Source organism: Cucurbita pepo, chromosome LG01, assembly GCF_002806865.2.
Source record: "Cucurbita pepo subsp. pepo cultivar mu-cu-16 chromosome LG01, ASM280686v2, whole genome shotgun sequence".
NCBI lineage: Eukaryota > Viridiplantae > Streptophyta > Magnoliopsida > Cucurbitales > Cucurbitaceae > Cucurbita > Cucurbita pepo.
Genome location: NC_036638.1, coordinates 9,477,491 through 9,492,287, shown reverse-complemented (window position 1 = coordinate 9,492,287; position 14,797 = coordinate 9,477,491). Strand labels below are relative to the sequence as shown.

General features: G+C 36.4%; 2 protein-coding genes across 3 annotated transcripts in view; both read left to right on the top strand.

Annotated features, from left to right (window-relative positions):
• Window positions 1-1,916: 1,916 nt before the first annotated feature.
• Window positions 1,917-3,122, top strand: LOC111810129. The gene is made up of 3 exons (XM_023696714.1): window positions 1,917-2,280; window positions 2,388-2,516; window positions 2,827-3,122. The coding sequence occupies exons 1-3, from the start codon at window positions 1,917-1,919 to the stop codon at window positions 3,120-3,122; spliced, it is 789 nt and encodes a 262-aa protein (XP_023552482.1).
• Window positions 3,123-4,424: 1,302 nt separating this feature from the next.
• Window positions 4,425-14,797, top strand: part of LOC111802421 (cytochrome P450 71B37-like) — a 25,409-nt gene continuing 15,036 nt past the window's right edge. The window contains exons 1-2 of one of the 2 annotated variants that reach the window (XM_023686783.1): window positions 4,425-5,350; window positions 5,453-6,117. In XM_023686783.1, the coding sequence (XP_023542551.1) occupies window positions 4,439-5,350; window positions 5,453-6,073 (1,533 nt within the window). In that variant the 5' untranslated portion in view covers window positions 4,425-4,438 and the 3' untranslated portion in view covers window positions 6,074-6,117. Of the gene's footprint in view, window positions 5,351-5,452; window positions 6,118-14,797 lie in introns of those variants that run through there. The other variant, XM_023686791.1, reaches the window with a different exon arrangement.

Below are 14,797 nucleotides of genomic sequence, written 5' to 3'. Positions count from 1 at the left end.
TGACCCAATTGTGAATCCAAGTTTCTCAAATAGAATTCTACCTTTTCTATATTTCACCGTACAAAATCATATCAATGGAACTTTACGAAAAAAATTAATAGATATCCAATATCTAGATACTTCATCAATAACTCTTACATAAGCTATGGAAAAATAATACAAAGTATCACTAGATGCAACCCATTACCTATCTAAATAATGCATTAGTAAGAGATAATAACATGCATTTAATATTGAAAAATTTGATAACTTTTTGTCAACCATATTAAATCTAATGAATAACAACTAAAAATACCTCAACTTTTGTGATGTGCACGAACCCCAAGAAGATATGGTAGATGGTAGAAGGATACGGTGGATGGTAGAGGGAATTTAGACGTCATCAATGGGGCCAATATAAGGAATTTAGACTATTCCTTTCTCTCAAACCTACGTCTAGTTTAATAGAGCTCTACCACAGATCTTCACTATAGACTCACAACTTCTTTATATGATGATTAAGAATTCAATTGACATGGTTTAGTTAAGATAAAAGTATGACTGATGTTAGAGATAGAACAACGAACTTCTACCATTGATGATATTGTCAACTTTAAGCATAATCTCTCATTGTTTTACTTTTGGTTTCTCAAAAGAGTCTCGTACCAATAGAGATAATATACCTTACTTATACACCCGAATTTTCTTCTTAATTGATCAATGTAAGACTCCAACAATTCTTATGAGCAAAGTTTCAAAGTCACATTTTAGATATTACAATTTTACGGTTATGATGTTTGAATTTCCTTTGCAAAATTAATCGTGCTTACTTTGAAGTGTTGCTGTAATTCATGAGAGCCTGCAATTGTGAGAAGATAGTCTCATAAATTGCTTGCGGAATAATAATTAAAAAAAAAAATTGATATCCTTCTCCGTTTCTCCTAACTTTCTATGGTAGGTTTGAGTATTTCAACAGGTAATTGCCAATTTCTAAAATAGTTTGCTCCCATTTAATTTCTTAGCAAATTTTTAAGATATTTTTCAAAACTCAAAATTCAAAAGATAAAAAAACATTTGGTCATAAATATAAGACTTTAACACCAAAAAGAAAAAAAAAAAGCAAAAAATTCTAAAACATATCAAGTTTTTTCTTAAGCTATTTTTTAAAGAATACCATGGTTCATTTTTTTGTTATTTTTTAATGATGCACTATTGATAATTTCTAGGAGCTCCTTTGTTGTTAGTTGTAAACCTAAAATCTNAAAAAAAAAAAAAAAAAAAAAAAAAAAAAAAAAAAAAAAAAAAAAAAAAAAAAAAAAAAAAAAAAAAAAAAAAATCTAGAACAAATAATGAGAAGCCCGTGGTAGAGAAAACACAGTTACAATCAATACTTGTCAATTTCATTCTATACCATGAAATTTGACTCATGTAAAGAAATGCATTCATCAAAAAGTTTTTTTTTTTTTTTTAATCATTTTTAAAAGGATAGTATTAGTCATTTTGAGGTGCTATTACCAAATTGATATATAACATGTGAGTTAACCAACTTGACCCAAAATAAGTTATTAATGGAGAACGATTTTAGGATAAAGTTTCCGTAGTTATTAATTTGAAAGGTAGGAGATCCATTAGTAAAATTTAGTAGTTTAGAGGATCAATTATAAACATGGAAGTTATTGATTTAAAAGTTTAGGAGACTGAGAAGATTGATTAGAAGATTTAGTAGTTATAAAGTTTAGGAGATTGAATATGCAATCTCCACCCTATATAGCCATGAGAGGTATGTTATTTCAAAAAAAAAAAAAAAATTAATAAAGCATACGTGCTCAAGGTTCCTCTATTCACAAAATATCTCCCCTCAAGTTCTAGCGCTTCAATTATTTATTTCGACACATTTTGATCGTGGGTAATTTCCAATATTTGGTATCAGAGCTAGGATGTCGAAACAAATGTCGTCACCACACGAAGTTGCTGGAAGAGATGTGACAACGATAAGGAGTGGAAGGGAGGGGAGTGTAATGCTTCAGTACCTGTTACTCACAAAGAGTAATTATGCAGCATGGTCGATAAGGATGCGTGTTAACTTACAAGCACAGAGTGTGTGGGACGCCATTGAGCATGGTGATGAAGTTGAAGAGCGTAAGGATAAGATGGCTCTTGCCGCCATCCTAAACAGTCCCAGAGACGTTCTTCTCATGTTGGCAGAGAAGGACTCGGTAAAGGCAGCATGGGAGACGCAGCAAACAATGCATGTTGGTGTAGAACGTGTCAAGGAAGCAAATGTGCAGACCTTGAAGAAGAGTGAGTTCAAGGCTATCTGCATGAAGAACAGTGCATGAAGAATGGTGAGTCAATAAACGACTTTGCTATGAAGTTAACAACGATCGTCAACAACATCCGTTCATTAGGCGACGTGGTGGAGGAGATCTCTGTCGTCAAAAAGTTCATTCGAGTAGTTCCCCCAATATTCATGCAGATTGTTACCTCCATCGAGCAGTTCGGTGACCTCAAGAACATGTCGGTTGAGGAGGTCGTTGGTTGTCTTAAGGTCCATGAAGAGAGACTTTGTGGCTACGAAGACAAAGAAGAGGAGAAATACCTCTTACTCACACATGAGGAGTGGCTCGCACGGATGAAAAAAGAAAGATGCAGATGGCTCTTCCTTCTCAGGTACGAGCAGACATGGCAATCATAACAAAGAAAAAAGAGGTCATGGACGTGGTCGTAGATGTGGTGGCAAAGGAGGTCGTGACAATACCTCACAAACCCAAGAAAATGGCAACCCTTGAAAGGACATGAGTATGGTCAAGTGTTACCCTGATGGAAAATATGGGCATTATACGACAGAGTGCCGCAACAAGGAGTGTGATGAGGAGACAAACCTCATGTTCTTGGATGATGAAGAGCCCACATTGATATTGGCCGAGAAAATGCCCAACCTGTTGATGCTCAATAAAGAGAAGGTTATGGTGAACCCCTTCATAAATGGAGAAGACCAAGTGGAGACTAGCATGTGGTACCTAGACAACAGAGCGAGCAATCACATGACCGGAGATCGAACAAAATTCAAGGAGCTTGATGAGAAGTTCACTGGAAATGTGAAGCTTTGCGACAGATCAATTGTACCGATCCAAGGCAAATGATCTATCTTATTCCAGTGTAAGAACGGCGATTAACGTCTATTGACCAAGATGTATTATATTCCAAGTTTGAAGAACACTATTATTAGCCTTGGTCAAATGACAGAAGAAGGTACCAGAATGGAGATAGGTGGCTCGTTCCTCAAGATATACGACAGAAACAGAACACTGTTGATGAAGGTAAGATGATCCTGAAACCGCCTGTATAAGATACTATTAAAAAACCATCAACATCTTCAAAAAGTGTCCATTGGCATTAACAGAAAGAAAATAAAGAAGAAACCAATAAGTCAGGAGAAAAAGGAACCGAAAAATAGATACAAGAAGTAACCAAAGACTGCTTCAATCAATGAACTGTAACATATAAGTCGATGTATTTCATTAGACTTATCATCTCAACCAAGGAGGCCTAGAAAAATACCACCACATAAAAATGAGATTTCAAACTTGTCATCTCAACCAAACAAACCTAAAGGTAGGCCTAAAAAGAAGTTGAAAAAACAGAGAGTAAGTCACTAGAATTATCTAGATGTGAGTCTAACGATAAATTCTCTCCAAAGAAGAGAGGAGTGAAAGAAAATGCATGTGCCAAAATTAAATTTTCTTCCGAAGAAGACAGAGATGAACAGGGACCAAACAAAGTTGAAACTAGAGAGCAACGTGCAGACATTCTCACGAATACCCTTTCAAGGGATAAAGTTGAAGACATGCAGGAGTTTCTCAAAGTGAAGAATCTCGAGCAATGTCAAGCTTATGGAGAAGAATGTGAGTTAATAAGCTTGACTTAGCAAAAAAAAGTTATTAACTGATTTTAAGATAAAGATTCAGTAGTTATTAATTTGCTCGAATTGATCAAGCAATCTCCACTATAAATACTCCTATGTTACTTCAACGAAAAATAATAATAAATAAATAAAATTAAAATAATAATAATAATCATGTACTTAAGTTTCCTCTATTCAAAAGCTCTCTTCTCAAGTTGTTTTTTGAGTTCAATAGTATTTGTTTCCACATATTTGGATCATGGACAATTTGTTCAAATCCTTTCCATATAATTCAATATTTGCATCACAATAGACCCATCTAAAAACGACAACAGAAATGCATCCATAAAATATGTATACCAATTTTGAAGCCATCCCTCTTAATACATATCCCTCTTAATACATATCCATATGATAATAATGTAAATGAACAATTATTGCAGTCTCTGTGGCCTTAAAATAGCTCAATCACCCTACACACAAATATTACTCATTCCACATTCTACTTTTTATATCTCGCAAAATAGAGCTTGGAAATGCTTAAGAGTTGATACAATGATGCCTACTAATGATTTTCTCTTCTGGGTTCCTCTGTTTTTCCTCTGTTCTTCTCTATTGCTTCTTAAAACCATAAGAAAACACTCAAAACCCAACAACAAGCTTCTTCCTCCCACCCCTCCAAAGCTTCCTTTGTTGGGCCATCTGCACCTCATTGGCTCCCTCCCTCATCGCTCTCTCTCTCAGCTTTCAAAAAAATATGGCCCCGTCATGCTCCTCCAATTGGGCTCTGTCCCAACCATCGTAATCTCCTCTGCCGCCGCTGCAAGAGACTTGTTTAAGTTCCATGATCTTGCTTCTTGCAGCCGCCCTCTCTTAACGGGTAGTGGAAGATTTTCATACAACTTCTTGGACCTAAATCTCTCCCCCTACGGTGAACGTTGGAGGGAACTTCGGAAGATTTGTATGCTTCAGCTCTTCACTGCTCGGCGGGTTCAATCTTTTCAGGAAATTAGAGAAGAGGAAGTGGGTCGGCTTGTAAACTCCATCTCTCAATCCTCTTCTTCTTCAGCTCCAATCGATTTGAGTAAGAAATCGTATTCTCTCACTGCAAATGTAACAACAAGAGTTGCTTTTGGCAGCATCTTCAGCGGGGGGAAATTAGATAATGAAAATTTTCAACATGTTATGAGGAGAGCAGTTGCAGCAATTGGAAGCTTCTCCATGACTGATTTCATTCCTACTTTCGGTTGGATAATTGATCGGTTGAATGGTGTTCATGAGAGGCTGGAGAAGAGCTTTGCTGAAATGGATGCCTTTTTTCAACATGTAGTCGACGATCGTATCAACTTCAAGGAGAGTTCTAAGAATGAAGAAAACATTGTTGATGTTTTGTTGAGAATGGAAAGGGAAAGCTCTGAATCTGATGCACTAAAAGTCACCCAAGATTGCGTTAAAGCACTCATCATGGTAACCTATACTCTTTTGAAAAATAGCAAACTGTTAAGCCCATAATTTCTTATGATTCGTTTGATACAACCATGTTTTATTTTCCGCTGTGTGTGCTTCTAGGATATTTTTCTAGCGGGAGTAGAAACAGGGGCAACCACCATTGTTAGGACCATGACAGAGCTAGTTAGGAACCCAAGAGTGATGAAGAAGCTCCAACACGAGGTTAGAAGTTACGTAAAAGAAGACTCAGTGAAAGAGATCGACTTGGAAAAGCTCGAGTATCTAAAAATGGTAGTGAAAGAGTCATTGAGATTGCATCCACCCGTTCCACTTCTACTTCCAAGAGAAACTATCTCCCCTTTTAAGCTCAACGGTTACGATATCGACCCCAAGGCTCATCTTCACATTAACGTGTGGGCCATTGGACGAGACCCACAATATTGGACTGACCCAGAAGAGTTCTTTCCGGAGAGGTTTATAGGAAGTAATATCGATTATAAAGGACAGAACTTTGAGTTAATACCTTTCGGAAGCGGCCGAAGAATTTGCGCAGGAATGAATATGGCAACCCTTGTGGTGGAGTTGGCATTGGCTAACCTGTTGCTCTGTTTTGATTGGAAACTGCCGGATGGAATGAAAGAAGAAGACGTTGATAGGGAAGAGGGTGCTGGTCTTGGGTCTGCCAAGAAATCGCCCCTTAAGCTTATTCCAGTCCCTTACTATGGTACTCAAATAAAATAAAACAGCATCTTATGATAAAATAAAACATCTTATGATAAAATAAATCAATATCTTATGCCTAATTACCTCGTTTTTATCCATATTTCTTATCAATAAATTAGATTTTGTGAAACGATAAAGACCGCCACTAGTTTTCTTATGCACGATTGTTGAACACAACTCGGAAATACTCGCCGTCTTTATTAAAATCAATAAAAAAAATACTCGCACACTTTACTAAAATCAATCGAGAAAAGATAAAGAAAAGATTACAAGTAACTCATTGGAATATTACTGCTATTACTTGTGATGAAAACTTGGGTAGGGTGGAAGTGTATTTATAATAGATGCTAGACAATTTATTCCTAAAATTCTTCTCCTCTTTTCTAAAATATCTAAAAATAATTAGGTATATTTATTCCTAAAATACCTAAAAATCATTTTTTTCTAAAATAAACATATAATAGACTCATACAATTATTGGGTTTGACCTTGTTGACTTAGTGATGATATTTTAATTCTGTGTCTCAACACCAGTCCTAATTCGTTGCACCATGTTGAGCCGACAGCGACTCATTGTTTTCCATAGCCCTTTGGTAAACAAGTCTGTCACTTAGTCATTTGTTTTCATCTGTTCCATCTCGATTTCTTCCTTCAGAACTTTCTCTCTAATAAAATGGTAGTGTATGCTTTGTTCTAGCATGAAACACCAAATGTTCTGTTAGGCGAATCACAGATTAGTTGTCGCAATGGAATAGTATTGGATAGTCAATTTTCTAGTGTCAATCTTCCATCAAGAGTTTCAGCCATATACTTTTCTGAGTTGCACTAGCGTCTGATCTGTACTCTGCTTCTCTAGTTGACAATGATATTGTTTGTTGTCTTTTCCTACACAAAGAAGTTGTTCTCGAATCGAGCTTGAACACATACTCAGTGCTTGATCTTCGAGTTTCGTGATATTCATCATAGTCAACATCACGATATTTCGCTTCTTTGGTACAAAACATCATAAAATCCAAAACGTACTCATAGCTTGAGGTCTTTGTTTTGACCATTTTTCAAAAGAAACTTACTCATTCAAAAAAATAATAATAATAATAATAAATAAATAAATAGTATATTGCTCAAAGATTATTTTAAACCTAAAATCCAAACCGTTCTAAAACCATAAATTCTAAATATGAGATCACGAAAAAAAAAATATATACAAAACAAATCAGGGAAAACATGTGATTGAAAAAATTGAATTACAACTAAGAATTGTCAACTTCATAGTCCCGAGAAGTTAAAGTTTGATGGATGTAATCGAGCTCTAAAAGTTTTTCTCCAACTCCATTTTTGTCATTTTTTAAGGAACCTTATGGGTCATTTCTAAAAAGTTCATTTAGTAACAAAAATTCTTCTTTTTCTATGATTTTTAAAAAGATATTATTAGTCATTTTGATGTCTAACCTACTTATTTACATATGGATACATGAGGTCCAGATATTCCAATCCTTTCAATATAATTCACATATCATCACTTCTAGTCTCTTCCACTCAATAATAGTGAGAGACTATTTGCATTATAATGAACCAATTCTGAAAATGCTATGAAATGTGTATACCAACTTTATAGCCATCCCTCTCAACACAAATCTATATGATGTTGTGAAAGAACAATTATTGCAGTCTCTGTGGCCCAAAATAGCTCAATCACCCTACACGCAAATATTACTCCTTCCACATTCTACTCTTTATATCTCATAGTAGAGCTTGGAAATGCTTAGAGTTGATACAATGATGCCTACTAATGATTTTTTCATCTGGGTTCCTCTGCTTTTCCTCTGTTCTTCTCTATTGCTTCTTAAAACCATAAGAAAACACTCAAAACCCAACAACAAGCTTCTTCCTCCCACCCCTCCAAAGCTTCCTTTGTTGGGTCATTTGCACCTCCTTGGCTCTCTCCCCCATCGCTCTTTTACTAAGCTTTCAAAAAAATATGGCCCCGTCATGCTTCTCCAACTCGGCTCTGTCCCAACCATCGTGATCTCCTCTGCCGCTGCTGCAAGAGAGTTGTTTAAATTTCATGACCTTGCTTCTTGCAGCCGCCCTCGCTTAACGGGTAGTGGAAGATTTTCATACAACTTCGTGGACCTAAATCTATCAGCCGCCCTCGCAGGTTTTCCTCCATTCATGACGGAATGTAATATCGGAAGAAAGAGAAATAGAAATAGAAAAAGAAAAAAAAAAAAGGAAAAGTCGAGAGAGGGGCAAATATGTAAGTTTACTCCTCCAACGCTAAAGGGGTCCAAAAGAAAACTAGTGAGAGAAAGGTGTTAGAGAGAACCTAGAGAGAGAGAGGAAGAATGAACGGCCCGAAGACCCACCGAAAACTACCATCGGAGTCTACTCTGGTCAAGATCATGATGCAAGGAGCTTTTCACGGAAGGGAAAAGAGAATGTGGGTGGCCGGAGTACCATTTAAAATCAAGAAATCAGAAAAACCCACGAGGTAAGATCTTGAACGTTTTCTCAGATCTACGGTTTTCCTTTGTGAATCAAGATCTAAAATCTTGATATATTCATTTAGGAACAACTCTTTACAGGATCTTTGAAGAAGTTTGGTTGAAACCTCGATCCGAAGGCAGAAACCCGAGAATCGTCCAAGAACGGTGAGCGAACTTCTGATGCTCTTAACTCGTCCGGTAGTCAAGCAAAAAATTACAAAAAAAAATACTAGGACGTAGCCCGTAACACGATCTAGAACTTTGTCGAAGAAATCATATCGATCCGATCTACGGATCGAAAGATATGAAAATCGGAAAGGGGACTGTGTTACAGATTGTAGAGGACAGANAAAAAAAAAAAAAAAAAAAGGTCGGCCGGGCGTGACAGGCACCGGACACGCGTCGACCGTCGGCTGGAGCAACACAGCTCCAACGAGGCGACGACACGTGTCGCCTGCAAAAGCCGAGTCGAACTGCAAATGCGAGCCGATCCGACCCGCGACTACGCAGGGGCTACCGCGCGTGCGGCCTGCGATTGGCGCACGTCCACGCGCGTGGTCAGCGCATTGCTGGCGCGTGAGTGCGCGTGAACGGCCGTTTTGGCCCAATTGCCCTCTGTTTGCCCGATTTTTGTCTCGGTTCCAGTTCTAATACTGTTTTTACATGAATAAGGACTTAATCTAAGGAAATCAGTATTTTTGGACACCTCACGGGCAAAGAAACGCTAGCAAAAAGGCACGCGTCAACCAGGTAAGTCACCACCCGGTATTTAGGAAGAAATACTTGTAGAATTGGCTTGGATTGCATGCGTGCTAGTAATTTTGTTTTAGATTAGCTCTCCATGTAAATTATTAGTTATACTAATTGTTAGGATTGTATTGGGTGAATTATATGAGTGTTGCTTTATGCTTTAAGCTTCCGCCATATGTATACATGCGTTTAATTTATGTTAGAATTGTGTATTCCGTGTTCCGGGTGCTTGATGTATGAATTCGCCCCATTGAGCGCGAACTTCGTACTCTTGGTGCTTGATGGAGGTCATCGCTCTGTTGAGCCGGTATGCCTAGTTTGCATGAATTATATACTATGATGTTAGAAGACGGTTGCATGCACACTCTGTTGACTGCTAGGGCCCATTTCTATGATAAGCTTAGGGGATTACTGTTAGGAGCGATATGTCGCTCTAGCCAGACTTAACTTTCCCCTAGGAACTTAGCGGTTTACCATGGCAACAAGATACCTCAGGAGGGTTCATAGATTGCTAGTGTGAGAACGGTATCTATAGCTTCGTGGGAGGAACAAGGGTCCCTGATCAGTCCTTACTGCTCTTAGCCATTTCGCATGGGAAATGTGTCCCCACGTCATACAACTCNAAAGAAGTCTCCTCCTAACTTCTCATCTATTTATTTTTTTTTTAATTTTTTTTTTTCAAATACCCATCAGCTTGCTATACCAAGCTCAAGGGACTTTAANTATTAGCTTGGCGTAAGGAACCTCTAGGCGTCTAATGAAAGGACGATGAACCGGTGAAACCCCAGGGGCAAGCTCGAGGGGACTAAGATTAGAACCAAATGTCTTAAGACCGAATTAGGAAACCGTTGGAACCTCTTAAATTAAGATGCGAAGAGAGCCTATAAGTAGGTGGCTTATTGAGTATAATTTTTTATACTCATTCCTTTCTACCTTTATTTGTCAGGTGCTGGTCGTGGTGGAGGAGCGTTTGAGAGGTATGCGGTCATAGAGGGAGTCGTTCCGGAGCGTCAATCCATTTTTTAGTTTTTTAGAGTCTTTTGCAAATTCCTTTTATATTTGTATTGTATTTCCTTTTTGTAAATTTAAATTCTCATTTGAAATACTTAAAAAATTACACTTTTTATATTTGTATTGTATTTCCTTTTTTCTAAATTTAAATCTGAGTGGATTTTCATCTTTTTATTTTATTTTCTTTTTGTTTGTTTTTTATTTCGTTTTTTGGGTCAGGGTCCGAGCTTTGAAGCCTCGAAAATCAGGTCGTGACACAAAAAATGGGCTCCGACCACTCAAAACCTCCCTTTCCTTCCAAGGAAGAGTCCTTGCATATCAGTATTGCTCGAGAGTGAACTTCAACAATGATTTTCTGATGAGCCATGCGGCGGCTTTCTTTTCTTCTCTTGAAATTTCTCTAACTCTCCCTCTCTTCGTATTCTCTCTTTTGCACCACTTCCGCTAAGATTCCGTTTGGACCCATTCTTATAATGGGCTTATGAGCAAAATGACATATTTGCCCCTCTATTAACTTTGATCGGTTTTCTCTTTTTTTTAAGATGTTACATATCATCACTATCTCCATCGGGTCAATAATTTTATGAGTCCATTCCCTATTCATTTTAAGAAAATGATTTGGTATTTTAGGAATAAGATATTGATTATTTTAAGAAAAAAATTTAAGTATTTTAAGAATAAAATAGCTTATATTTAAGAATAAATTTCAGTCTATGTAAATACTCTCCCCTCTAACAAGTGTTTAAAAAACGAAAAAAAAGCCACTAATGGAACTTCTATGGAAAATGGCCGAGAAATAGCCTGGGAGTGAAACCACTTTGCATACAAAGAAGTCTCCTCCTAACTTCTCATCTATTTATTTTTTTTTTAATTTTTTTTTTTCAAATACCCATCAGCTTGCTATACCAAGCTCAAGGGACTTTAATTGTACCGTGTCTTTAACTTTTATACTTTTTTTCTTTGTTTTTCTTTATGAATAACTTTAGTTGTGCTATATAAACCTTTTCTTGTACATCTCAATCAACAATAAAAGCGGAGTTGCTGCGCTCTAGAACTTATAGCCCTCCATCCCTTTTATCGGTCCCCATCACCCTTCGTGTTTGATGATTCTGTACAGTAAAAGATTACTAGTAAATGTAACGGAGAGAGAAAAATAAGATTTTTAGTGAGACGAGGGACAACAATGAGTAAATATTGGGAATAGGGGAAAGAGTATCAGTGTGGGTAATGGATAAGGATGCACAGTTTCCTACGATCACAAAGCCCTTACTCGTATAATTTTTAGACAGATCCAAAATAGATGGGTGCGGTCATAAGGGTTGAAGTCCTAGTGTCCAAAAACAAATCACCAGCCAGCAATAGAACATGATGTGTTGAAGGCTTCAACAAGGTGGGCATGTGCAGAATCAGTTCGAACGTATCGTTGGTTGCAACGATCAATATAATGGCCCTCCATGCGACATATTTGACAACGAGATGGTTGACGACCCTAACCCGAGTGGATTTGTCCTCTGTTCAAAGATTTGTTGCTGTGGGAATGGGAACGACCCCGCTATCTGCTAAAAAAAGAAGTGTAACTTCCATGAGTGCGACCATGATTAGTGGAGAGACCATGACCGAACGTAGTCTCCTACGCGAGCCAAACGTCATATGTAGTGGAGAGACCAACGACGACAGCAATGGCTTCCTAGGTGAGAGAGGAGAGTAAGAAACAGAGAAGCCGTTGATCGACTGCTTTCAACGCCAAATATTTGGTGCTGAATGTTGAGGAGGTTTCTGGTTTAAAGCGAGGTGGTGAAACGATGAGGAGTTCTATCAAAATAGTCGAGCATGTCTTGACTCTCAAGGAGAGAAAGAAGTTGGCTTTTCCAAAGAAGATCATGAAGAAAGTTTGATGGTGATCATATGGATTAGAGCGTTGAAATGAAGAAGTTGAGGAGAGGATTTGGAAGCCTTGGAGAAGAAAGGATCGGGGTTGCTAAACTGAACGACTCTGAACCAACACACGTAAATAGTGGTGAAAATTTTGTATTTATAATCATTTACCGAATGAAATAAATCACAATGAAAAGATACACATGGTACGTAATGGAAGGTTCAATATCTTAAATCATACCAAATATTTGTCTATAATAAATTGTTAATCTATAATACATGTGGTAAACCATAATATAAGGCTAAATATCCTTAACAAAAGTGATAAACAAGTCACAGCAAATTGCTGCTAATGCTAGAATAATCTTTACCGTTTCAAAGGGAGCTACTAAAGAGAATGTTTCTTCAACATCTGCACATTGTTGTGCATACCCTTCTGCCACAACACAAGCTTTATGTGTTATATGCTTCCATCTCCCGCAAATTTTATCTTGAATACCCATTTTAAGTTAATTGCATTTTTTCCTACCATGATTCATTCTTTTGAATTGTCAGACTCTCTTCTACCCTGACTTTCTGCTACTCTTCTTTGCGGCTTCTCTTTTAACTTATAGATTTTAACTTATAGAGTCTGAAACAATAAAAGAAAATTGTCACGATGCATATATGTCACCTAAAAATTTATACTTTCTTGGCGGTGTCTCATTCCAAGATGATTCAAGAAAAGAGTTGTTTGGTGATACTGAAGTTGAGAATTTATTAATGCATAAGCAACATAGCCAAAGACTCGTAAATGACTTGTAGATGGTTTTCTTCCATGTCATTCTTCATAAAGAGATCAATTCATTACCGACTTTGTTGGTGAAAGATTTAATAGATAGACAGATATTGTTATAGCTTCTACTCAAAATTGGTTTGAAAGCCTCCTTACTTGTAACATAATTTTTATCATCTTCACAAAAGTTCGAATGTTCATTCACTAATTCCATTTTGTTCTAGAGGGTAAAGAGTTGTTAACTCCTTTTGGATGCCTTATTCTTCACAAAATAGATTGAATTCTTTATACATAAATTCGTCATTTCTATTTATGCAAAGAAATTTAACGTGGCGNTTATACATAAATTCGTCATTTCTATTTATGCAAAGAAATTTAACGTGGCGGCCACTTCGGTTCTCTACCATAGCATTAAAATTGTATAACTTCTCAAAAGTTTTTAACTTATGTTGGAGTAAAGCCAACTCATATTACTCTACATATGAGAAAATAATAAAAAAATAAACACTCTCACTCAAGAATTAGTTCTAAATACTTCTAGTTTATCCAACTCGAAAAGACTTCTAAGTTTGCTTACCATAATTGCATGTCATAGCATCGAGTCATCTTTGGCTCAAGTAGTAAGAGTAAAATTCCTCGCATTAAAAACATGTAATGACTTCATTTCTTACTTGTAATGATACATGTGTTGTCAACAAATAGGACAAAACATCCTTCAATCATCAATTATTCAACACTCAATAGATTGTATATTAAATACAGCACAAATCGAACATTATTCAATAGTTTACTATGACATGATTGGTTTAAACCTTCGGTGTCTTTTCCTTCCACTTGCATCTCTCTTTTACTGTAAGTTGCACCTTAACTTTTTGTGTTTCATCAAGCTCTTGGAGTGGCTCTCATATGGTTCGAGCATCCACGATCAACAAACCATATATTCTTTTATTTTAGGTTAAGTATCAATACAAGCCATCAAAAGCCTTTTTTTTTCTTCATTTTTTGCTGCAAAATTTGTTTGTTGATCTTTCCACCAACCATCAGCTTTACATGCCCATATCCTTTGCAATGGTAACATTAAATGACATTTCTGAGGTTACTTTGATCATTGAATTACCTTTGTCCATCATTTCTCCAACTACTCCTGTTACCACGACAATGATTACAGCAAAGTTATCCTCTTCCACGATCTCTATTTGCTTAATGAATATTTTACCATGGCTTGGTGGTTATCTCCTTTCAGTTAAAGTGTTTTTCTTCGATCAGTTTTAATGATTTATTGATTCTTGACTCATGAGCCTTCAAGCTCATGAGTTCATGAGGCCATGCTATTATGAGAAGATAGTCTCATGAATGGCTTGCTAAATAATAATTAAAAAATAAAATACCTTCTTAATTTCTCTTAGGTTTCGGTTTCTCTCTTCTAGGAGGGTAAGTTACACTATATCAACAAACTCATACTCCACCATTAATCAACATAGATCCATTTAAAATAGAGGTAGTAAAATTTTCACAATTTCACCCATCTTTTCAGAAGGAAAAAAAAGTTCCAACAGTTTTTTTTTTTTTTTTTTTTTACCCTATCTACTATTTCTTACTTTTTTTTTAGGTAATTTCCAACTTCTAAAATAGTTTATTCCCCATTTAATTTCTAAAACACATCATTGAAATTGGCAATTACTAATGATATCATTCGCCATTTTAAGCAATTTTCAAAGGAGCCCTTGGTCATTTTAAAAAGTTAATTCACTAGAAAAAAAAAACATATTTTAAAGTTTTTTCTTAAGTTATTTTTTGATATTTTTTTTTAAGAATACCATGGTCCATTTTTTTTTTTTTTTTTTT

Coding starts and splice junctions, on each gene's coding strand:
- LOC111810129 (XM_023696714.1), top strand. CDS start 1,917: ATGTCGAAACAAATGTCGTCACCACACGAAGTTGCTGGAAGAGATGTG. Junction 2,281..2,387: donor TGTGCAGACCTTGAAGAAGA/GTGAGTTCAAGG, acceptor TCCGTTCATTAG/GCGACGTGGTGGAGGAGATC. Junction 2,517..2,826: donor GTCGGTTGAGGAGGTCGTTG/GTTGTCTTAAGG, acceptor ATTATACGACAG/AGTGCCGCAACAAGGAGTGT.